Source organism: Kryptolebias marmoratus, linkage group LG20, assembly GCF_001649575.2.
Source record: "Kryptolebias marmoratus isolate JLee-2015 linkage group LG20, ASM164957v2, whole genome shotgun sequence".
In the NCBI taxonomy this organism is placed as follows: Eukaryota; Metazoa; Chordata; class Actinopteri; order Cyprinodontiformes; family Rivulidae; genus Kryptolebias; species Kryptolebias marmoratus.
This window is the reverse complement of record NC_051449.1, coordinates 2,762,667-2,786,291: the sequence shown is the minus strand read 5'-3', so window position 1 is coordinate 2,786,291 and position 23,625 is coordinate 2,762,667. Positions and strand designations below refer to the sequence as shown.

Sequence of the window (23,625 nt, the reverse complement as noted above, 5' to 3'; positions counted from 1 at the left end):
GGGGGGGGGGGGGAACAAACGAACACGCACTCAAACCTGGGCAAAACCAGGGTTGCTTCACTTTTGGCAGCGGGCGATAATGATCCGTTTTTTACTTGCTAAGCAAAAGTAGTGTAGTATTCTGAGCTCTTCATCTTACATATTAATATTTAAACTGACATAAAACTTGAGGCCGAGTGTAGTAAAAGTGAAGCTGTAGAAACACCTGCGAACTGTATTTACAGGTAGATTTGATTGGTCACAGTTACCGTGGTTACGTCTTTAATGCATGACACAGAAACTCTCCAACCCTGTTGGATGAGACGCAGAGCCACTAATTATAGAAAATGTGACTTTTATTTAAACTTGTCGGCACAAATCTCCTCTCATGTCCAACGTACCGTGATATATCACTGCTTCATGAACGGTTTTTCTAACAAATTATAATTTATTTAAATAAGAGGGACAAAACACATTGTTTCAGATTTGATCTGCCGTCTCTGACGAGATGCTCAAACTATTATATATCTGATTTGAACTTTTACTCCAAAGTGAAGCTAATTATGGAGTTTAATTTAATTCAAACTGTATTTTTTCTAATACAAACTGAAAGCATCACTTTGAGGAGATCTCATCCGATCTGTTGGGGTTGACTCTCAGCTACTACCACACCAAACTTCAGCTCAGTGTCTGTAAAATGAACCGAGGTTTAGCTCTTTTTGTGTTCGCTAAGATCGATTAGCTGTGGCGGCCATCTTGAATCAAGTACACACATCCGGTGTTTCATTTCTGAGAGTTTTCATGAAAATCTTAGCAGCATGAGATGAACACTCACAGTTATCATGGCAGCAGGTATTAAATAATAAACCGGTTAGGGTCCATAAAAAACACATTTTCTTAAAAATGTCTCAGCTCAGTCAGACCTGATGTTCAGACCTCACACAGACTCCTGAATATTTTTAATTTTAACTTTAACAAAAAAAGGATTCTGCACAGAAACAGTTAAATACAAATCTAGTTCAGTTCAGTCTGGTTAAAATTACTTGTCTACTCCATAAAAACATTAAATATATATGTCAAATATACTCAGTTTGGTAAGGCAGAACATGTTCTGATGTGGAGACAATACGAATTATTTCCTCTGACAATATTACTTATCAGACAAAAATCATCTCAGAGAGACCAAAAGTTTTTTTTTCTGTCCAACAAGCAGCTCATTAAACCCCCGCAGCAGAATAATTTGCTCTAAACTTTGAATAAATAAAATAAAATAAAAAAAGGAAACTGCACGCAGCTCTCCTCAGAGGTTCGGTTTTAATGAGGCGGCTGCAGCCGATCAGCTGTGATTTACAGTTATTATGATTAAATCGCTCACAAAGTGACACCGCCGTGCAAGCCTGCATCTTCCGGGTGTCATCTTTAAGTTCCTGCTTCAGTGAACTGCTGCCCCACACTGCCACCTACAGGCCAAGATCCGCCACTTCATCTGATTCGTGTCTTCAGATTTACACCCATGTGCCTAAAATCAATCACACGTATGGGTTAGGTTCTGCTCTCTGGTTCTCTGTGCTTCATCAATCAGGTGGTGGGCAGTTTTGTTTTTATTCTTTTTAATATTTCACTGGTTTTTGGGTGCATGACTGTCCTCTGTGTTTTTGTACCCCTGTGGTGAAACCACCTCCTGTGTTTTCTGTCTTCACGCTGTCGGTAGACCACTCCTCTCTCGCTCTCGCCCTCTTTCCTTCCCTTCCTGTTGCTCTCCAACGGTCAACTCCAGCCTCTGTCTTCAGAGGACGCCTGCTTCAGTACCTACTCTAGCCAATCAGACGGCCAGTATGGGTCGCCGCTGCGTGGCTGGTCGGAGGAGATGGACGAGTTCGGCCACACGCTGTACATCAGCGACTATACTAACGAGAAGGTACTGATGTTCGGGGCTGCGCGGGGGGCAGGTGTTACGCTGATTTATGCTGAATTTCTTCTTGCGTTGCACGACTCTCCTGTTTGATTTGCTGCACTTTGGCAGTTCTGAGCCGGCTCATGATGGGAGGGATTCTGCCCAAGTTTTAAACAGTTTTCTCTCCATCACCACGTGGATGATGATTCAGCATTTTCCTGTTTTTTTTCCTTTTATTTTTCTGTATATTTTTAGCAATCTAAATACCATACCATGCATATTTTAGCCATTTATATCTCAAATTGTTCAGCTCTTTCAGGAGATGGGGGCTGAGACTTCAGACTTTTTTATGTTTCAGAAACATTTATCTTTATTTACAAATATCTCCCCATAAATGTACTTTGAGATCTCTTTATTTCCTTTAAAAATACGCAGCATACAAGCTCTATTTTTGTCTTTTTATGCTTCTTTTAGCTTTTAGCTGCTGTTCTGCTACTTTTAGCTTTGAGGTCGCCTCCTGCAACTTTTAGCTACCATTCTCCTACTTTTAACGTTAAGCTAACCTTTTGATACTTTTAGCCTTTAGCTGTCTTTTTGCTACTTTTAGCTTCTAGCTTTTAGTTTGCTGGTTTCAGCTAGCCTTTTGTTCTTTTTAACCTCCAGCTTTTAGCTGATGTTTTGCAGCTTTTAGTTTTAGCTACTGTTCTTCTGTTTTTAATTTTTAGTTAGCCTTTTGCTACTGTTAGCAAGTGTTAACTAGCATATAGCTATTTTTATCTTTTAGCTACCATTCTCCTGATTTTAACTATAAGGTAGCCTTTTGTTACTCTTAGCCTTTAGCTATCTTTTTCCTGATTTTAGCTATACTTTTCTACTTTTGGCTTCTAGCTTCCATTTAGCTACTCTTAGCTTTTAGCTACCATTTTTCTTCTTTTAATTTCTAGCTAGCCTTTTGTTGCTTTTTGATTTTGACCGGCCTTTTGCTACTTTTAGCAAGTGTTAAGTGGCGTATAGCTAATTTAGTCTTTTAGCAAGCATTTTGCTTTTTTAGCTTTCAGCTAGTGCCCTGCTTATTTTAGCTTTAACAGCTCAGTTTCAGCTGCTTCCACCAATTTCATCCAAGTCATTTAGCGCTCAGCGTTCACACTGTATTTTCACAGAAAATATAATGTTTATTTATTTGAAGTACTTTTCAGTTTGAAGTATTTCTTGTAGTATTTCTGTAGGTCAGTAGGTTTTAAAGTACTGCAGAAATAAAAAAAGGAAAGTCCAGATTGTCACAGTTTCACGCTCTCGGGTGCGTCTGTCTTTGTACCACCAGTGGTTAAGACATGTTGACGACCAGGGAAGACCTTATTACTACAGCGCTGACGGCTCCAGGTCAGAATGGGAGCTGCCGAAGGTAAGAAGCTAAAAATAAAACCAGAAATTCATCACAAAGGAGCTTTACTGGCAGAGCGGCTGAAAATATACTTCACCTGCAGCACAAAATGACTCCGAGGGTTAAACTTCTTTGCCCTAAAATAACCTGATGGTTCCAGGAAATAATAATTCATGAACTGATCCCTGTTTTAAACAGGGTTGTTGGATAATGGTAAATATCAGGTCACTAAAGGAAACTACTACAGTCCAGCTTCGCTACGAAGGAGCTAAAATCTCTGAATGTCTCTTTGTTTGCAAAAGTAGCCAAGTTTCTGGTGAGTTTTAGTCAAAAATCAGCTTCATGGTGCTGTTTTGTGAAGATAAAAACCTAAATTATTTCACTTAAAGACGAACTAAGAGTCCATTTTTGTTTATTCAGTGTTCAAACTTGAGCTTTTGGAAAAAAAACCCAACAATCTACAGGAAGTAGAAATAAAAACTGGCTGCTCAAGTGGTGAATCTGAGAAATAAAAGCTGATTTAAGTAATTGTTTCTCATTTGTTACACTCTAAAACCCAAATAAACTCACGTACACCTCGACACATCAAGGTCAAACTGCTGAATTTAATATTGTGTTCAACTTGGGATGAGTTTGTGTGAAAGATGAGGGCAGAATTTTTAAAGTCTTTACCTGTTAATCTTTTATCGTTACGTCAAAGTGAGCGTTTTCCTTTCTTACTGCCCTAACTTTGTGCTGGACAAACCTCTGGGTTCGAACTCGGAAACTGACTTTGGTTTCGTTCCGCAGTATAAACTCTCCCCGCCTCAGCCGTCTGCAGACGCGCTGAAGAGTCGCAGTCTGGACAGGAGGAGCGTGGAGCCCATCGTCCTGACAAAGTGGAGACACAGTGCCTTCGTCCAGGAGCCCAACGAGAAGGTCTGCTCACAAAAACATCCCAGAACATGAGTTTTACCTGCTGTCCGTTCGGTGTTGTCAGCTGTAGACTGATTCCTTTGCAGCGGTCGTTAAAAACCAGGCGTTTCCGCTTCGGCTCTGCCCGGCCACACCCGTACAAAGTCAGTAGTCTGCCGAACAGAAGATCAGACGCGCCTCGTCTTTAAACCCGACCGCGCGGCCAATATGCATGAAAAGAATCACACAACAGGAGCCACGATTTCACCTCTTTGTTTCCTGTCTCACTGGGGCGCGACTGCAAACACCAGGGGAGTCTACGGCATGCCTCGAGATGTTCGAGCACAAATAATTCACGTCTCCAACTCGTCTCTGACAGAGGACGTACAGGGCTAATGTCCAGGTCTGAAAACCACGCTAAATGATAAAAAAATAACTCAATTCTGGGCGAAAATGACTAAAAAAACAGTAGCTAAGATCAGCAAAACCCTTGCTAAAAGCTAATGTTTGCAAAATCATAGATAAAACCTAAAATTAGCGAAACAGCAGCTAAAAGCTAAGACTAGCAAAACTAATTTCAAACATTAAAACAGTAGCTAAAAACTAAATTAGCCAAACTTTAGTTACAAGCTAAATTTTGCAAACACTATCTAAAAGCTAATGTTGGCAAAATTGTAGATAAAAACTAAAATGAGTGAAAAACATCAGCTGAAAGCTAAGATTTGCAAAACTGAATTCAAAAGAAAAATGGTAGAACAGTAGTTAAAAGCTAAATTTTCAAAACAATATCCTCAAGCTTATGTTAAAATGTAGATGAAAGCAAAACCACAGCTAATACCTAAAACTGTAGCTAAGCCAAGATTAGCAACCATATCTAAAAATGAAAATGAGCAAAGCCGTAGCTACAAGCTGAAAGTAGCAAAAGTGTAGCTAAAAGCTTAAATGAATGATTAGCAGGACATTAGCTAAACCCTAAATGAAGCACAGGAAGAAGAAAATCAGAGCAAGTTTGCTGAAGAAGAGTTCAGAAACCAATGTTAATGCAATTTTATGGAGAATTAAAAAAAAAAAAGGTTAATAATTTAAAAAAAGTAAAGGTTAGAAACGCTAAAAGTCGTAGCCCAACATGCTAGATTGAGATGAATGTTTTGATTTACGAATAGCCTGAATGATGAATCAGCGTTTAGAAAAACAGGTTGAGATCTGTTGGTTTTCATTTCTAAGGTTGTACTCCTGCAGATTTAATCACCAGCCACCGACGCACGGCGAGCCGTTCGCACCAAACTATGAAGGGATTTTTTAAAAAGCTGTCAGTTGAGTCTTTAACAGTCGCAGCCCAGTGAGAAACTGGTAATTCAGCGTAATCAGAAGGATTATATTTTTATATCTGGAGATTTCTTGAATGAACTTAAAGAAATGCCTTTACGAGTCTTCTCTGAATGCTCCAGCATGAACATCTTGATTAAAAATCCACTTCTTCTCCGGCGCTCAGGTACTCGACGCACTCGCTGATAATTCCCCTCGCCGTCTTCTTCAGCTTGCATCATCTTCTCATTAACCTTCCTTTGTGCGCCCATGTGACTGTTTGTGTGATATTCATTTTGTGCCTCATCCCTTTCTCCTCAATAGGAAGCTACTCTGGCCCCAAAGTCCCCCACTACTGACTCTGACTCCTGCTGTTCGTCTCCCAGGCCCCCCGCCTGCGTTAGTACTCGCCACTAACCTCACGCTCAAGCTGCAGGGCTTTAACCCGCTCCGGGGGTTGGAAGGCAGCGAAAACGGGTTGCAGCTTATTGCAGAGTTCCTCCACAGGACTGGATTCTGTTCCACCACTTTTAAACCGTATAACTCTCAACATTTCTCTGCAAAATTGATACGATACAAAAAAAAAAATTTTTAAATGGAGAAATGCTCGATCCTGTGCAGGAACTGTTTTGTTTTTGTTGAAAAGGAGTTAATGTAGTTGTTGTTGCATGGCGGGTTAATGATCCAGAATTCCTTTTGTGTGTCTGAGTGAAGCTCGGGAGTTACATTAAGTTGCTCTAGTTTATCTAAAAATTTCTATCTAATCAACTGGTTTATCGGGAAAAATAATTTAAAGGTGTTTTCTTGCTCTGGTGGTGGTTTTCTTTGCTGCTTTTTCCTTCAAAATGGAGAAATAAATGCTTTTTATTTCTCAGGGTTTGTCAGAATCCTTATGTGACGTGATCCTGCTGCAGTTGTCAATCAGTTTGTGTTGATTTCTGTGTGCGTAACGGTGATCCTGTTTGTTTGTTTTTAACACCGTGCGCTGCCGCTTGTTTTTTCTTTCTGCCTCTGCAGCCGTCTGAAAAGTGCGGCATCCTGAATATGACTAAAATCACTGAGAACGGCAAGAAAGTACGGTGAGTAGCTCTGATTCTGAAGACCAATGTTAGAGCTCTCAGAAGACATAACGTTATGTTTGAGCTAAATAAAAGCGTTTTACTTTTAACATTTAAAAAAACATTCACCTATTTCAAACATTTAAACTGTGATGTGTTTGATTAAAATCATAAAGTTAGGCTTTGGATTCTTGACTTATTAAAACAATTAATTTATCATCCTGAAGGCTTTAATGTTTTATACCCAATCCTGCTAGTGTAGATTCTCAGTTATCCAGGATCTCGTTAATCCAATTAATAAAAACAAAGAAACCGAACTTCTGTTCTGCAGTTGAAGATGTTTCGCTTCCCAGATTCCTCAATTCATATCTCAGAGTGTGGAGTTCGAAGCTTTAAACTGCATGAGATGCTCCGTCTCTGCAGCTAAATTCATCTGCAGATTATTTTCACTCCCCTCCCTGCTGAGAGTCATTAGGGTTTTTAATCGCCTGGCTCACAACAGAGACGCTTTGGTCCCATGCACGAAGGCCTGAATTAGGGGATAAATGACTGCCTTAATGCTAAATTGTACATTTTAGGCCCAGTTTACTCAGTGCTGCTTTCTATGATCCCAGTTCTCAGATTTGAGGTTTTTAGTGGTGTATGTGTTACAGACGGCTGCAATCATTCGTTTTTCTGCGCTTGCACCAGTAAACGAACAACAGTAACGATGGCGGACAGAAGAGCGGCTGTTAGTGCGACCCAACCTCATCCTCGGTCCAATCAAACCTTGTATTCACCATTTTGTGTGAAACTGTTTACATGCGCATCTCGTCGAAAGCCAGTCATCAGTGTTCCCAGATAATTACCATTTTTATAACATAGTTTTAGGGTCAAGTCCTCCTTTTCTGTGCACGTTCACCAATCTTACAACCTTCCCCCTCCGATAAAGCACTCCTCACATATGATAGTTTGGGTCAAAATACAATAGTTTTTAAAGCCACAGTATGATAGTTTATCATTTCTGGCATAGAAACCTCAGCAGATTCAATGATCGCAGCCGTATCCATATAAACTCGATTTTTTTTTGTTGATTCACCTCAATAAACGTTGAAAAAGCACTAACGTTTGCAGAGATCGGTCTCATATAACCTTTGAAAGCTGAAATCTGAGATCTCCTCCTCTGCTTAAAGTTTCTTGCTTGACATAAATGGCTTCCTTTACCCCCCCGTCTCAAACCATCTGTCCAATCTGTCCAAAATCAGAACATTTCAGTCCTCAAAAGAGAGTCTTGTCTCAATAAAACTCCCTCCTTGGAAAGCGAAACATCTTCAGTCACAAATAGAAGTCCAGTTGATTCATTTAGTTTTAGTTTTTTTAATTGAATCCTATTTTGAATTCAATTATTTGAAATCGTCTTACGTTCTGCAGGAAGAACTGGACGTCCTCGTGGACATCCCTCCAAGGTTCAATGCTGCTGTTTACCAAACAACAAGGAAGTGGGACCAGCTGGGTGAGTACAACTATTTAAAAAAAAAAAAAAAACACATTTCACAGCAAAGAGATGGTTTCTAAAGACAAATGAGTTGAAGATTTGTCAACTCATCAGTGGATAGCTTTAAGGAAAGTGACCAAGAAGACGTGTTGGACCTAAAAACTGAAGGTCACATCTTTAGGAAACAGAAGAAAATTCAGCAAATATCTAATAGATGCATCATTTTACAGTTAATCATTGACTGTATGACAAGAATTCAGCCATTAGCTCTTTAAGAAATAGCCTGTTGGTGCAAAAATACTATTTTCTGTCTGTCAAACTGTATGATTTTAGGTGTTTTTCATAAATTCACCTAAATATTGTGTCTTTGTGACAAACTGCTGGTAGCAAAGAGCATAAAGAGCTCATTTTATATGATTTTTTTTTTTTTTTTAAGTTGTCCATTTTGTGTCAACACAATACTGGTTCGTCAGTTTAAGAGCCATGTATAATTTACTGACTTATAGGTGAGAAATAACATAAACAATCCTCTGAAAATGGGTAAATAAAAGCTTGGAAAGACCTTCTGTTGATTACAAGAAAGTCTGGCTCTGAATATAAAGAAAAACAGAACAACTGCAGACTTGAACAGTACTGGATTGTTTTTCTCTTCAGGAGTTCATTAAATTAAATAATTCATGCTTTTATACACCAGTATTAAGATGCATGCAGTCAGGATACACTTTTAGTTGCTTGTGTGCAGTTTTTTTTTTTACCTCTGAACTCTTGAAGTAAAATAAATGTAAAAAAAATGGATGTTTATTTTGTTGAAAGACGCTGAGATTTCACCTCCTGTGTTTCCGTGTTCAAATAAAGAAAAGAAAAAAGTAGTTACCGGTCAGATAGGAGTGCTTCTACACTTCACAACAACATCCAATTATCAGAGAAACAAAACAAAAAGTGATTGAACTGTTACAATATAATGATGTTTACTGTGAGGAATGTTTTTCTGGAGCTGCGAGGATTCATTAGCATACAGATCACTGTAACTCTTGTTTTTCTCTCTTTGTCGAAATCTAAACATCTCTGATAGCTGAACTCCAAACTTTGACTCCTAATAGACGCATTATCTCCGGTATTATCATATCGCCATGTTTCTGCCTACGATACGAGCTGTTGCGTGATTAAAACGTTGCCGTTTGTCTGGTTTCCGTCCAGTTTGGAGGTCAGTCCAAACCAGAGATCACTGTGGATCTGAGGGGAGGATCAGTGGAATGGGCCTCCAAAGACAAGTCCAGCAAGAAGCACGTTCTAGAGGTGAGAGAGAACATAAGTTAAATCCCATTCGTATGCATTTTTATTTACTTTTCTGTACTGTGTACAGATCTTCAGGTAAAATAAACGCCTGACATTAAAACTGAAATATTTTGGTCAAACCTATACTTTTTGTTTCAGTCACCATCATTGTTTTACATACAACAGTTAGAAAATCAACTAGCATTTTGAGAAATAAGGCATCTGACCCTCCAGTTTTAAACAAAGATCATCCTGGGAGGAGAAGGGACGGAGTTCCAGCCGTTTTGGACAAACTTTGCGTCTTAAATTCCCGATCTTGTTTGGTATTGTGAGGTTATAGTTGTATGCGATGTTGGAGACTTTCAGCTACTACAACACCGCATTTAATATTATAAATAATTGTAATAATTGTGCTCTTATCATTCCTGGTTGTTACTGCCCCTATTCTCTGCTGCAGCTGAAGAATAATAAAATGTACCTTTTCTTGGCAGCCATCTTGAATTGGTGTGACTCCAAAAATGAATCAGTTGTAGAGGTACAACCAGACTATGACTGAGCGGTTCAATAAAATCTGTTCAGTGGTTCATGAGATATTTTGCTAACAGACAAACAGGGTAATGCCAAAGTTTTCTGCTGTTTAGAGTCTGGGTTGTGGATTATTTTGTGGTTTCTAAGCGCTTTGGGGGTCCTTGGACTAGATAAAGCGCTATACAAGTGCAAGCCATTAACCATTCTGAGATGAGTTGGCTGTGGCGGCCATCTTGAATTGGGCTGAGACCAAAGCTCAATCGGTTAAAGATGCACACCCAGTTATGATTCACTGAGAGTTTCGTTCAAATCTATTCAGTGGTTCGTGAGACGAACCACTGAATAGATTCAGACGGGGTTGACTCCAAACAGTTAATGGCAAAGTTCAATTTGTTAGAGCTCGGGACACGTGTTGGGGATGACTCTCAGCCACTACCACACCAAACTTTAGCACAGTGTCCATAAAGTGAGCTGAGTTATGGCGGTTTTTGGGTTTGGATTGGCGGCCAGCTTGAATTGGATTTGCTCCGATAACTTATCTGTTGTAGCTGGAAATCTAATGATTCCTTTCTGAGAGTCTCATTAAAATCTGTCCGCTGCTTCATGAAGTATTTTGGAACCAAACAAACGCCGATGCGTTTGATGCGTTGAAATGGGCAGAAATCGCTTGCCTTCCAGTGGCGGGCGAATCAGACGACGAATCAGACATTTCTGCAAACGTATATCAAAGTACGGGGTCGGCTTAGGGAAGATGAGGAACTTACATGCCTCAAACATAAACAATTATCTGATAAAGAACTCAGATACATTATTAGAATCTCTAATCACTAAGTTTGAATCAGATTAGCCGAGTATTAGCGGAGGAAAAACAACAACATGCGCATGTTTGTGTTAAAATGACAGATGGGGGCAAACTTTCTGCTAATCACAGAGATGTTGTTTCTCCTCTGACTGCAGCTGAAGACTCAGCAGGGCACGGAGCTGCTCATCCAGTCCGAAAACGAAAGCACGGTCAACGACTGGCTCAGAGCGCTGCAGGACGCCATCAGCACACATGTGAGGACCGACCCCTTCACCTTTCGACAGCTCCCTCCTTCTGTCCCCCTCTCCCTCCCCTGGTCCAACACTGGAGCAGATGAACGAGTGTAAACAGGGGATTTGGTGTCAGGAGAAGGGTTTTCATTCATGTTGATAAGAACAACAAAGAAGAGCGTACCGCCGAAATATTTCTCCTTTAAACTGAAGAAGAGCCTTAAAACTACAGTAATGGTTTCCTGTTTGTAGTTCCTCCTGTGCCTTTTTACTTCTTTCATATCACAAAACCTCCTTTTTTATCTTCTTATGCTACATTTAGCTTTTAGCTTTGGTATTAATCATTTTAGCTTTGAACCACAGTTCTGCTACATTTAGCTTTTAGCTCTTGTTTTGCTGATTGTAGCTTTTGGCTAGTTTTGCTATATTTAGCTTTTAGCTATGGTTTTGCTAACTACAGCTTTAGGTTTTAGCGGTGGATTTCCTGATTTTAGTGATTATCTACAATTTTGCAAACATTAGCTTTTAGATATTGTTTTGGAAATTTAGCTTGTAGGTAAAATTTGGCTAATTTAGTTTTTAGCTGCTGTTTTACTATTTTTAGCTTCTGAATTTAGTTTTGATCATCTTAGCTTTTAGCTACTGTTTTGCTAATATTAGGAAAACAGTAGCTATGGTTTTGTTAACAGTTTTTTATGTTGTGCAACATTTAGCTTTTAGCTACTGGTTTGCATCTTCTGCCTTTAGCTGTAGTTTTGCTACATTTAGCTTTTAGCTGTAGTTTTTATTATTACAGGTTATAACTACTGTTGTGCTCATTTTGCGTTTTAGCCAACTTTTAGCTAATTTTATCCTTTAGCTGCTGTTATGCCAGTTTGAGCTTTAAGCTACTGCTTTGCTACGTTTACCTTTTAGTTACTGCTTCACTCGTTTTAGCTTTTAGCTCCGCTTCTAATCATTTAATTTTAGCTGTAGTTTTGTGACGTTCAGCTTTAGTTTTGGTTTTGCTGTATGTACCTTTTAGCTGATTTTAGCTTCTGTTCTGCTTGTTTCTTCAACAGACATCAGTGAATTTGTTCATCCCTCAGCGTTCTTTCTTTAGTTAAATTCATTTTCTGAAGCTTTAAATGTTCCACCGTTCTCACCTGCTGGTGAAATGAAAGAAAAGCAGCACAAAGAGAACATTTTGAAGAATAATCAGGACGTTAAAATCTGTTTCTTATGAGGTTAAATGATTTAGTTGGGCTTTCTTTTTAATTTAAGGTTACTGATTTCCTGTTCAGAGAGGTCAAAGGGCACAGGTAGAGATTTTTACAGCCGGTTGTATCTTATTTCCGTCTCTGTGTTTGTGTGTTTTTAGGCCTTCGATTCTGATGACAGCAACGGGGAGGAGAAGTCCGACTCGCCCGATATGGAGAAACACGACAAGGAGAAAGACAAAGCTTCCAAGAAAACTAAATGTCTGTGTGACTTTAAAGTGTGACGAAGACATGAAATGGTTTTTAAAATCTGAAAATAATTTGAATGACTGTCAGAACACCATAAATCTGTGCGTGATGCAATAAACTCCGGCTTTATAATCAGATGCGAAAGGACGAAGTACAGAAACAGCTGGAGGGGTTGTTTGGCAGCGTCTCATGTTTTCTTTTCTTGATCTATAAAACAACTGCTTATTGGTTTCAGTCCAAAACGGCCGACATGGCGACGAGAGCGCTGAGGCGAGCTGTGAGTAACTCCCGTCTGTCTCATCTTTCTTCTTCAGCACTGAAGAACGCAGCCAGCGTGGACGCATCCGACAACAAAAAGGCCAAAAAGAAGCTGAAGCACTTCCTGACCCGCCGTCCGACGCTGCAGTCCGTCAAAGACAAGGGCTACATTAAAGGTTTCATTCACTTTAAACCCATCTTTAACTTTCAGATGTCCTCACAGAAATACAGAACTTCATATTTTAGTAGATGCATCACCTACCATCATTCGCTCTCATGATGTATTTTCACCTAACGTTGTCCTGTCTTTGTTCTCATAAAACCTTTTTTTTCTGTCTTCAGATCAGATGTTTGGCTCCACCCTGTCCAGTGTGTGTCAGCAGGAGAACACCACAGTGCCCATCTTTGTGAAGATGTGCATCGAGCACGTGGAGAGCAACGGTGGGTCATTTAAGCTATTTATCAGTTTGTTTACCTGCATGTTGGGAAACAGGGTTTGGTTTACGGCCTCTTGATGAAGAGTTTATAAAAGCTGCTGTTGCTCCTCTGCAGGGCTGAGCATCGACGGGCTGTACAGAGTTAGTGGAAACCTGGCTATCATACAAAAACTACGATTTGCTGTTAATCATGGTAAGTTGCTTCCCTAAAAACATTGTTTTTTCTTATCATTTAAAAGAAAAACAATAACAGGCGCATGCTGAAGTATATAAAAATTGGTAAAACGCTTCTGTAGGGACATAAATTCAAAGCTGTTTCGGTGTGGCGTGATCCTGAAAGTATTTGTGTTTGTCCAGATGAGAAGGTGAACCTTGCAGACGGGAAGTGGGAGGACATCCATGTGACCACTGGAGCTCTGAAGATGTTTTTCAGAGAGCTGCCGGAGCCGCTCTTCACCTACGACAAGTTCAACGACTTTGTCAGCGCCATCAGTACGTTTGACACGACACGCCCGTGTTTGTTGACACAAATAAACCAAACATGCTGTTAGCGTCATGAGAAGAAGCTTCACTGCTTCAAAACTCCATCCTGATTTCATTTTAGGAACATTAATTTATCATTCAGTTAAAATAAAACACAATTACTGGTAACAGTCAGTGACTCTGTCAAATAACCCCCCCGGCACAAATAAGAAGCATTTTGCTACAGCATGCCTGACCTCACATGGTCTGTGTTTACTGTGTTTAATTTTTCAGATTTGTATATTTAAAATAAATAATCCTTGCAGTCTTCTAAGCAGCAGAACAATCTACAAAATTGACACTCATAGCAGCATTTGTCTGATTATATAGAGCCTAATATAATGCATTATTGCTTCAACAAAAGTAGCTGTAGCTTACAGTGACCACAGCAGGTCCAATCCGCTCTAAAACAACCAGAACAAACTTTAAACTAAAGAGAAACGCGCCACACTGAGCCCTGATTGATAAAATCCTGACCAAACAGACATTTTTATGAGAAGGAATCTGACAAACAGTTTATTTTAACTTTTAGCTGGAAGAAAACTATTCAGTGTGCTAATCAGAGGCAGGTTTTTATTGTTTTTTTTACTCTTAGAGACACCCAGGTGCTTGTGTTGCATCATATCAGTTCAGCAGGTGGTTTAACAATGTGGCTCAGGTCAGTTTTGTGTCCTGACCAAAACTGTCCAAAGGTGGTCTGAGTTAACAGTCTTCAGTGTCGAGGCCGTTCACTTAGCGCCATTTGGATGTAATCAGATCGCTCAGGGAGGATGTTGGAGCAAAAGAGCTTACAAACACAGATTTTATCAGACTAAGATGATGGTTGTGCTCATTCATTTGTTCTCCTGTTCTGCAGAGATCCTGGACTACAGGCAGCGAGTGCTCGCGGTCAAAGAGCTGGTCAAACAGCTGCCCAGACCCAACCACGACACCATGCAGGCGCTCTTCAAGCACCTCAGGAAGTAAGAAAAAAAAAAAAGAATATATATGAATCAACACTCATCGAAGCAAAATGTGACATACGTGTGATACGTGGATCGTTGTCTTTTCAGAGTGATCGAGCACGGGGAGGAGAACCGTATGAACACTCAGAGCGTCGCCATCGTGTTTGGTCCGACGCTGCTGCGGCCCGAAACGGAGACCTTTAACATGGCTTTCAACATGGTTTATCAGAACCAGATAGTGGAGCTTATACTGCTGGAGTACGAGAACATTTTCGGCAGGTAGACGCAGGAAGGATGAGTGTATTTCTGCTTTTTTTGTTTTGTTTTTTCACTGTCCATATGCAGAGCTCTTCCTAATCCACCACGGCCCTGCGGGGGAAAAAAAAAAAACCCATCCTGGCACGGCTCGGCTTCTTCTCATCTCATCTCAAACCAACTTGACTTTTACTGATCGTTTGCTTCTTCTCTCTTGGACGACGTCCGGAGCAAACGTGTCTCCTGAGCTAAACCGTCTAACAAACGACCAAAAACTGTCTCAGTGTCTCACTTTCTCCTGTTTGTGCCACTTCACTGCAAAGGTTCTTCCTGTCCTGACACTGGATTCTTCTAAACATGCCGATCAGAACAGGCTGGAAGTAAAGCTGACTGTATTCCAGCTGAGGCGTCAGTATTGGAGATTCACGATGCCGAACGGGATCTGTACAAACTGCTGTAAATCTTAGAGCCGCTCCTGTATGAATCAAACTGCTCGATTATCCTCAGGCTAACGTAAAGGTGAGCTAAAGCTAGAACAAAGCGGGGCGGGGGATATTTTTGTCTCTTTTTACTGTTTTATTTTAAACGTTTGTCTCCTTGAGTCTGCTTCTCTTGTGTATTTTTGTTTCTGAGAAACAGGACGGAGGTTCTCTGAAAACACGGGAGTTTATCGCCTCTCTGTATTATTTCCGCACGCCGCCTTCTCAGTTTGACTCGTAGAACAAATCATCTCGTAGTGCTGACGGCAGCGCTTCTTCTCGACTAATCAGTTATTAGATATTTTGGCGAACGGCCTTTGAAATGTGTACAGTGTTTGTGCGTGTGAACGAGGCGGGCGGTGGACGGAGAAGACACATGAATGGACTTACTGACAAAATATTGTACAAATAGTAAATATAAGTTTGTATGCCTTGAGTGTTCAAAATGTGACACGAGGGAGAGATCACTATTTTTGTGATAATTCTGTAAGCAGCAGCAGATGTGAGGAATAAAATTGTGAACTGGGGATGTGGAGGTTTACATGTGAGTTGGCTTTATCAAACTGGAATAAATACCTCTAATAAGAGAAATAACAAAGCAGATATTATGTTTTCTTTACGTTTCATCGTACATTTTGTTGTATAAAATTTAAATGAAATGATCTTTGTGCTGAATACTGAAATGTCTTGCATCAGCATCAAGGAGAAAATTTGGATTTCTGCTAAATTGATGCAAGTCGGTCCTTTTTTGGGGGGGCAACGCCCTTCTTTTTATCCATCTTTTGGTTTTCACCACTGATTTGTCGCTTTAGGAAACAGATCCTGAGTTCATTCATTTCAGTAGAAGTAAAAGAGTGAACAAAACATTTCACATAAACCAGCGGTCACCAGCCTTTTTATGTCACGGACTGGTTTCAGACAAGACGACTTTTTACCAGACTAGTCGGGGAAAGAAGTTCCTCAGCAACGTTTGTTTTCTACCCGTTTTTGTTTGGTTTAGTTTGTAGCTTTCCGGGAAAGAGGCCCGAACAGAAGCGGCCATTTTTCAAAATAAAATACCCAGCAGTCCAATGTTTATATAATATTTATAAAGACTGGTCCTTCGCCCAAAGAATGGTGGTCCCAGAGATAAACTACATGTCCTAACAATAAATAAAAAGCAAGTTCAAGAGAAAATGGACTTTAATAAAGATCTGTTTGTGTCTCAAAGGCACACTGTTGTGAGAGCTGTATTTAGAAATATAAATAAATGATGGAAATATAAGCAGAAGTTCCAATAATACTAAATTCTTAAACACGACCAGATTTATGTGAAACTTAAAGCTGTCTGCAGAGAATATACGCTCCATTTTGTGCTGCTGCTCAAAATTTCCATTTCCATTTCATAAACGTGTCTTAAGAAGTCGTTCTGTTCTACGTGTTGTAATTTTAGGGTCAAACATTTAATTTCAGGTACTCCCTGTTCTGTCATTTTGATTTAAAGTTTTGACATTTTGGACAAATTTTGAAATTTGCTGTTATAGAATCATTACCTAAGGTATGTCATTGTGCATTTAATTTCTCCAATTTACAGGAATTCTTTCAAACATGTTTTTGTAGACATGGAAGCAGTGTATGGCCATGGCTGACTAAGGTGAGGTGAATTTCACCGGGGTGATTTTAATTTGGAAAAAAAAAAAAGTTCAGGTTCCTGGAGCTTCAGTTTTACACTGGAGATGTGGGCAACACAAGGACGAATCAAAGGCTTTAATAATAAATGGTTTGTGGGAGATTTTGGATAATAGAGGGGTTGCAAATATTTACATACTTCCATTTGCAGGTATTTATAAAAAATGTAAAATTTACAAGACTGGAGGCAAAACAACAAAGTGAGGAAGGATCTGCAGGAGTTAAATCAGACTGAGATCTGAGGTTTTATCGAACTTTTAGTACCATATATATATATATACATGCACACAATATAGTTTAAACTTTCCAACAATTTTATGCTAATTTGTGTTTTAAAAAGACCATTCTTAGTCCAATATGATCGCAAAGCTAACCATTTGTGATCTTATTTTTTAGAGGTAAAAAAGTAGTTTTACATGCATCAGTTAGGGTTATGAACACTTATAAAGTAGGTGATTTCAGAAGGATGCAATCATGTGAAAACAAATTATATTCAAGTTCTAACTTGTCAACTTTAACCATTAGCTGGACAAAGCAAATGCAAAGATGTCATTTTTTTATATTTTCTTATATAAACATTTAATAATTAAACAGTGTTTTTCTATGTAAATAAAAAGTTGGGATATTTTTAATTACTTAATAAATGAAGAACCAACTAATTAAACCAATCTACGGCTGGTGAAGAAGAATTCAAAACCTTCCTGGGTTTAAATTCATCCAATCAGTGTTGAGGGGTTGGCAGTTGCCTAGCAACGAAACAACCAATCACAGCAGAGAAGTACTTCCCGTCGCTTACTACGCTCGAGAGGACCGTTACAGCAGCTAACGTCTTTTTGCTAGCTTAAATTGTCGACAGAACTATCTTTACTCGACATATTGGTCGAGCATTTTGTTAATTTTTGAAACATATAGAAGTGCTAAATTTTCAACTTTGTCCCGTTTGTAACGACTGGGAGCTAAATGTAACCGAGCCGTGCTAATTAATTGATCTGAAACGCCATTATTGATGAAGAGCTGAAGGTGAGTTTTTCAATTTTGTTGTCCATTTAGGAATGTAACTGAGAAAAAAAACTTTTATTAGATTATTTCTATTAAAGAGACGTTTACACCAGCTCTCAGCTTAAAACTTGTGGCAATTAAGCTTTTTTTGTTGGACTTTTATCAAATAAAGCTAATTACTTATTTTAAGTGAAGAGTTATACAATATGGGGACAGGCCATATTTTCTTTACAGATAGGTACAAGCAAACTGAATTTAATGCGAAAACCCTGCCTTAAAACAAACAAAAATAGTAGTTTAAAATTATATTTGACTAAAGCTAATGTTGGCTTTTAGTTGGGTTGTGTAGTTTGTGTATAAACTTTGATTTGTTGTACAAGAATATAATTAGTTTTGTGTGTAATTACGTATAACACATTTAAACTGTCTGATAAAGAGTCTCCCCAGTTAGGGTCTGGTTTATGTTAAAGAGCAATAAGGAAAATAAAAATATTCAGCTAAATACACAGAGAAGTCTCCACCCTTCCTCCCATATTGTGTTTTAAAGAGGTAATAATAAGAGCAACAGCGTCCCTGCCCTCAACAGAAGCTAAAATCCAATCTAAAGAGCAATATTTCTAACGGCTCATAAATTATTCTGTCTCGTATAAAACAGGACGTTTCGGCTCATAGGTGGCTGACCCAGCGAGTATAAAACTAATGGAGGAACAGCGTGGAGAGGACGCACATTCAGGTAAGAATCAATTGTGTTAAAGTTTGAAATAATTAATGTTTTTTTTTGTTTTTCTGAATCTTCATAAAGGAGTAATACATTTTCTAAATGTTGACCAAGCAGTTTTTAATTTCAGGAACCACTTCCACCTCAAAAGGACAGAAAATATCTCACTTCGAGTTGTGTTGTAAAGATGAGGGTGCTCTTTTTCATTTTCTTTTACTTCTATAATGTCCACTGTTGGAGCTTCAATGAATATTGTTTTCATAGTAGGGCCCATAACATACTTATTAATAGATTTAAACAATTATTTTGTGGGGTTGGTGAAATAGATTGACGTAGTTTAATGTTGACGCACCTTCGCAGCTTTGTGTGGACATCGGGGGCAGTGCCACTGGTTTGGTGGTTCCTCTTTTCAAGAAGGTGGGTTCCATTAACAGGGGAATCAGAGTCCTCAGCCTCCCTGGTAGGGTCTATTCAGGGATGCTGGAGAAGAGAGTCAGGTTGATGGTCAAACCTTGGATTTGGGGGGAACAATGTGGGTACCGTCCTGGCCGTGGAACCCTGGACCAGCTCTTTAACCTCGCTAGGGTCCTTGACGGTGAATGAGAGTTTAATACTTGTTGTTCCCTAGGGTGCTTCCTGAGTATGGGATTGAGGGTCTTTTCTTAGGGGACATTCAGTCTCTCTGGTGTTTGAGTCTGGTTTGGATTGCCGTGAGTACGTTGGGCTTCTTCAGGGCGAAAGTTGGATTTCGCCAGGGCTGCCTGTTGTCACTGATTCTGTTTGTAACTTCGGTGCAACCAGGGGGCTTGAAATGAGTTTTCTCCACAGGGCAGCTGGGCTCTCCCTTAGAGATATGGGGAGGAGAGACTTGGATTAGAGCTGCTGCTCCTCCACATTGAGAGAAGCCAGTTGAGGTGGTTTGGGCTACTGGTAAGAATGTCTTTTGGATGCCTTCCCAGTAAGGTGTTTTGGGCATGTCCATCATCTGTGGCTTCAAAAGAAGCCACAGATGATGAATGGATGGTTTAATGTTGAAGAACACATTTCTTCTCTTTGTAGCACCACATCTTATTCAGTGTTGCAGATAAAATGACAACCACACCAGAGTTCGAATTGCAAAAATTGCTTTTGTCAGTTTCAGCCTCTTTGGCACCACTATCCTCCAACTTTTTGAAGGTTAAGTTTATATGAGCAGATTCATTGCCAGTTTTGTACCATAAAAAAGCACATCACAGGCAAACAAAAGTCTATGTTTGCAATGCAAATGCCTGAAAATGTGGCAGGATTGTGGCTCATGGGTTTTAATGAGATCTTTGATGTCTGGTCAGGGTTAAACCATGATAATAAATTCTTTTCGCTGAGAATACAAAGCATTTGCAGAGGGTAAAGGTCTCTTTTTTTATTTAGCTGCGTGCAAATATCTTTTGTGTTTGTAGAAATTTTCGTGATTTCACATCAGCTTTCATCCGGCCTCTGACTTTACATCTGACTGCTCAAATCCACAGGAACAATATGCACATCCAGTCTAATCGCTAAGGCTTTCACTCACAAACAAGCCTTCTCTCAGCAAAACACACTGATTAACTTTATATTTAAAAGCTCTGAAAAACAGGAGCCTTGAGGGGAAGTTATCTACCTGAAGAAAAGGCTGAGGTCATGCTTCTCATTGCAGAGTTCAGGGAAGCAGACATGTGTGAAATTACATGCAGAGGTCAGACAGATCATGCAGCTCAGACACTGAGATGCAACTGATATAAAATACAAGAAAAAAAGCATTTTGTGTCTGCTTCAGACTACAGATAAACACTTGTTTTTCTCTGAAACACCAACTGAGTTTTTCGCTGTTGGATTCAGCTTTTTCTTTTGCTTCTTTTTCTCTCGAGCTGTTTAGCTGCTCAGAGTCACAACGTCTCCTCAGATCTTTGGATTTCAGCCTCTGACATTTACAGCTCTGCACCCTGGATAAGCAGTATGAATATGCAAAATAATGACCAACTGGTTCATATCCAGTGACAAAATTTGCATCTTGATTCCTGTTTGTTGTTAAGCGCCCATCAGGATGCAGTGTAAGTGAGGGCTGAGACTGTTGGAGACTAGATGGTGACTCAAAATTGTGAAAAAGTTGGCAAATATTTTATTGCAGTCTCGCTGAATTCTCTGGGTTTGCAACCAGCGAGTCTTTGAAAATCACAACATATCTGTATACTGTATTCTGCCCATCTCCACCCACAAAATTCAAGCGATTGGACTGCGATCCTCTGTGACTGAAAACCACTGGGAACGTTTCGAGAATGCAACAACATTTTCAAATACTTCATTATTTGATTTTAAAAGTGACAAGACAGTCAAAAAGATGATTTTTACTTCGACATAATGGATAACAATGTGTTATCCAAGGAAAAAAACAAGTTTAAATGAAATCTGTGACATGAAAAGTGGGAAGATTGGAAATAATTGTCAAACTGATTGTTGACGGGTTGATCTGAAGGGTCTGTGTGGCCTTTATTGTTCCACTAATTGAGTTTTGTCGAGTATGCATGCTCTTTTTGAGCACCGTCCTACTTTAAATTGTTCCATTTACAGAGTCCCACCTGCAGAGAGGAGGTCATGCAGCCACTTTTCCCCTTGGTGTCACTGACTGAATACAGATTTCCAGAGCTCTCTTGTAATTGCAGCATTGGAGGGTGTTTTTCCTGCACCATTTTAAACCATGATATTTGTTCTATAAATAATAAAACCATTTTATGTTAATATATTTATATTATGAATGATCAGTGAAGTGGACTAAAAGTAAAATCCAAATTTGTGTAAAGAGTTGGAAGGCTAAATCACAGTTTCAACAGCAGAAATCAAATTTTATTAAAGCTGCAAAAAAGTTGAATCAATTATTTACTCCATTAAAATGTCCTAAACGTGAATTTCCAGGGATTAGGGACATTATGTTGTATTTCTCAAACTAACAGGTTGATTCACAATTAATTCAACAAAAAGCAGCAAATTTTCACATTTAAAAGATTAAAAACAACCAGTGTTTTGATTTTTTGGGTCATTTACACAACTTGAAAAATTATTGGAATAAGTAGAAAAAAAATACGAATTTAGTAGTAACTAATAAAGAGTGCTGTAAGCTGCATGAAGGTTAAAAGTTTATTAAATTAAAAACCACATTGAGACTTAATCTTTGGGCTGCTCAAAGAGTTTTCTGCATTTTTGCCGCCTGTTGGAGGATTTAAACACTGACCTTGCATTGTGCCCTGTGAATTATAATCAGCTAAAACTGGAACATTAACATCAACGTGTTATCGCAGACCTTTCAGAACCGGTGGTTTGAGAGCAGACAGTGGCTGCTGGTCCTCCTCAGGCCCGGCGTCAGGCTCCATCATTAACTGCGTCTCTGAGGAGCTGCTTTCCTCTCAGCATCCGCTCCATTTCACCCTCAGCTCTTTGTGGCTGTCGCTGATAAGGCCGAGCTAATATCTGCTCAGTGGCTGACTGCATGGGAATGATAAACACAGTCTGAGCTGCCCTCCTCTTCCTCACAACAAGAACTTCCTTTTAGCTCTAAATCTTTTTCAACTTGTAATTAATCATGTTCTTGTTGGTAAAAACATGACCGTAACAATGTTTACTGTAAAAGCAGGGATACTAGAGAGTTTTTTTAATTATTTGCATAATTTTAATTGTTATTTTTAGCCAACTAACAAATAATAATATAAAAATTATGGAGATACGTAATAAACTTAATCCTTAAAAAAGGGTTATGTCTACAGGAAAGTTTAGCTTTCTTTGGACAGATGATCAACCTGTGCAACAATGAAAAATACAAGGAAGAGAATATTAAAAACATACAGCAAATAAACATGAAATGAGGTGGCGGCATATATGTATGGATATTTTAGATATTTTTGAATTCCAAAATGAGAAAATCAACCAAAAAATCACCAACTTCAAAACCCAAAATGGCTGCCTCACGTCGCACAGAACGCACAATATTTTTAATTTTTATTTCATTTTTGTTGTGGCACAATTACAGTGATATATTGCCGTACCGGCACATAAGAAGTGATACATAACTGTAGTTATTAATTGAAGTTTAGCTTTGCCACACCTTCATAAAACAGTTCATCCAGTATTTGGTTGCCGACGCAGCCGTCTAAATAAAGGTCCTCTTTGGTTTCCCAGGATTTTTTTATGATTTGAAGGGATATACTGGATGAGCCCCGACACATCTGGCTCTTTCTTTTGGCTTTCTTTCCAGCTGCATGTGCTTTCCCACGCTCTGTCTCTTGGTCCACAAGCGTTGCAGAATAAAATGTTGCTGCTACGTTTTTGAGCGATCACGTTCTTTTAGTCACTACCGAGAATTTGTGACCGTAGATGGAAACAAGAATCAGATTGTATCTCGTCTACATCATCGCCTCTCTTCTCTCTGCTCCTTATAAACAGAACTTCATGGTCCAGCTCTCACTTTATCCAACATCCTTTTGGATTTTTTTTCATTTTTCTTTTACCTAACAGGAGTTTTGACTGACTGCTCAGTTAATTAACACCATATTTCCACACTTCTTTGCGTCTCATTAAACAGCTAAGTGCAGGCTGACCTCAGAGGATTTCTTCAGCAGCAGATGGATGAGGCGACCTGAAGATCTGACGGCGGCGAAAGCCCGTGAATTCAAATCTGCGACCACCTTCGAGGTACTCCACTTAAATCTGAACACATGTATATTCAGACAACTCCACTTCAGTGTCTCTCTACCAGTTCTGCATGGCAAATGTTGCTCTTCCGTCATTGAAATGCAACACATGATGATGACACAGGCTGTGCGCTAACAGCCGGGCTGACAGAGTGTGTCCACTCGTAGCTCACTTTGTACTCAGAGCCTCCAGTGAATAAAAACCCAGAGAGAGACTGCAGCCACTTCTCACCGTGTTGATTTGACATATCGAATTTTCCTTGAAGGTTTGTCAACCGCAGAGGTTGAGTTAAACAAATATATTCCATCATTGACCATTTTTATTTACCCTAACGGAAATATTTGAAAGTAGTCTGTCATTTTGACAGATCAGAACACGGGGT

General features: G+C 39.3%; 1 protein-coding gene and 1 long non-coding RNA gene across 7 annotated transcripts in view; both read left to right on the top strand.

The window, feature by feature from the left end:
- Positions 1-15,761, top strand: part of LOC108232897 (rho GTPase-activating protein 12) — a 68,793-nt gene extending 53,032 nt beyond the window's left edge. For 2 of the 6 annotated variants that reach the window (XM_017410998.3, XM_037982012.1), the window contains 15 exons: positions 1,691-1,897; positions 3,195-3,275; positions 4,044-4,172; positions 5,778-5,852; positions 6,471-6,532; positions 7,922-8,003; positions 9,183-9,281; positions 10,746-10,844; positions 12,181-12,280; positions 12,583-12,702; positions 12,869-12,967; positions 13,079-13,156; positions 13,321-13,455; positions 14,342-14,447; positions 14,538-15,761. In XM_017410998.3, coding sequence (XP_017266487.1) covers positions 1,691-1,897; positions 3,195-3,275; positions 4,044-4,172; positions 5,778-5,852; positions 6,471-6,532; positions 7,922-8,003; positions 9,183-9,281; positions 10,746-10,844; positions 12,181-12,280; positions 12,583-12,702; positions 12,869-12,967; positions 13,079-13,156; positions 13,321-13,455; positions 14,342-14,447; positions 14,538-14,712 — 1,647 coding nt within the window. In that variant the 3' untranslated portion in view covers positions 14,713-15,761. The remainder of the gene's footprint in view (positions 1-1,690; positions 1,898-3,194; positions 3,276-4,043; positions 4,173-5,777; positions 5,853-6,470; positions 6,533-7,921; positions 8,004-9,182; positions 9,282-10,745; positions 10,845-12,180; positions 12,281-12,582; positions 12,703-12,868; positions 12,968-13,078; positions 13,157-13,320; positions 13,456-14,341; positions 14,448-14,537) is intronic. The other 4 variants (XM_017411000.3, XM_037982010.1, XM_017411005.3 and 1 more) reach the window with 4 other exon arrangements.
- A 1,896-nt stretch (positions 15,762-17,657) lies between these two features.
- Positions 17,658-23,395, top strand: LOC112450354. The gene is made up of 3 exons (XR_003038929.2): positions 17,658-17,851; positions 18,486-18,563; positions 23,134-23,395. It is a non-coding gene; the product is annotated as an uncharacterized LOC112450354 (long non-coding RNA).
- Positions 23,396-23,625: the final 230 nt, after the last annotated feature.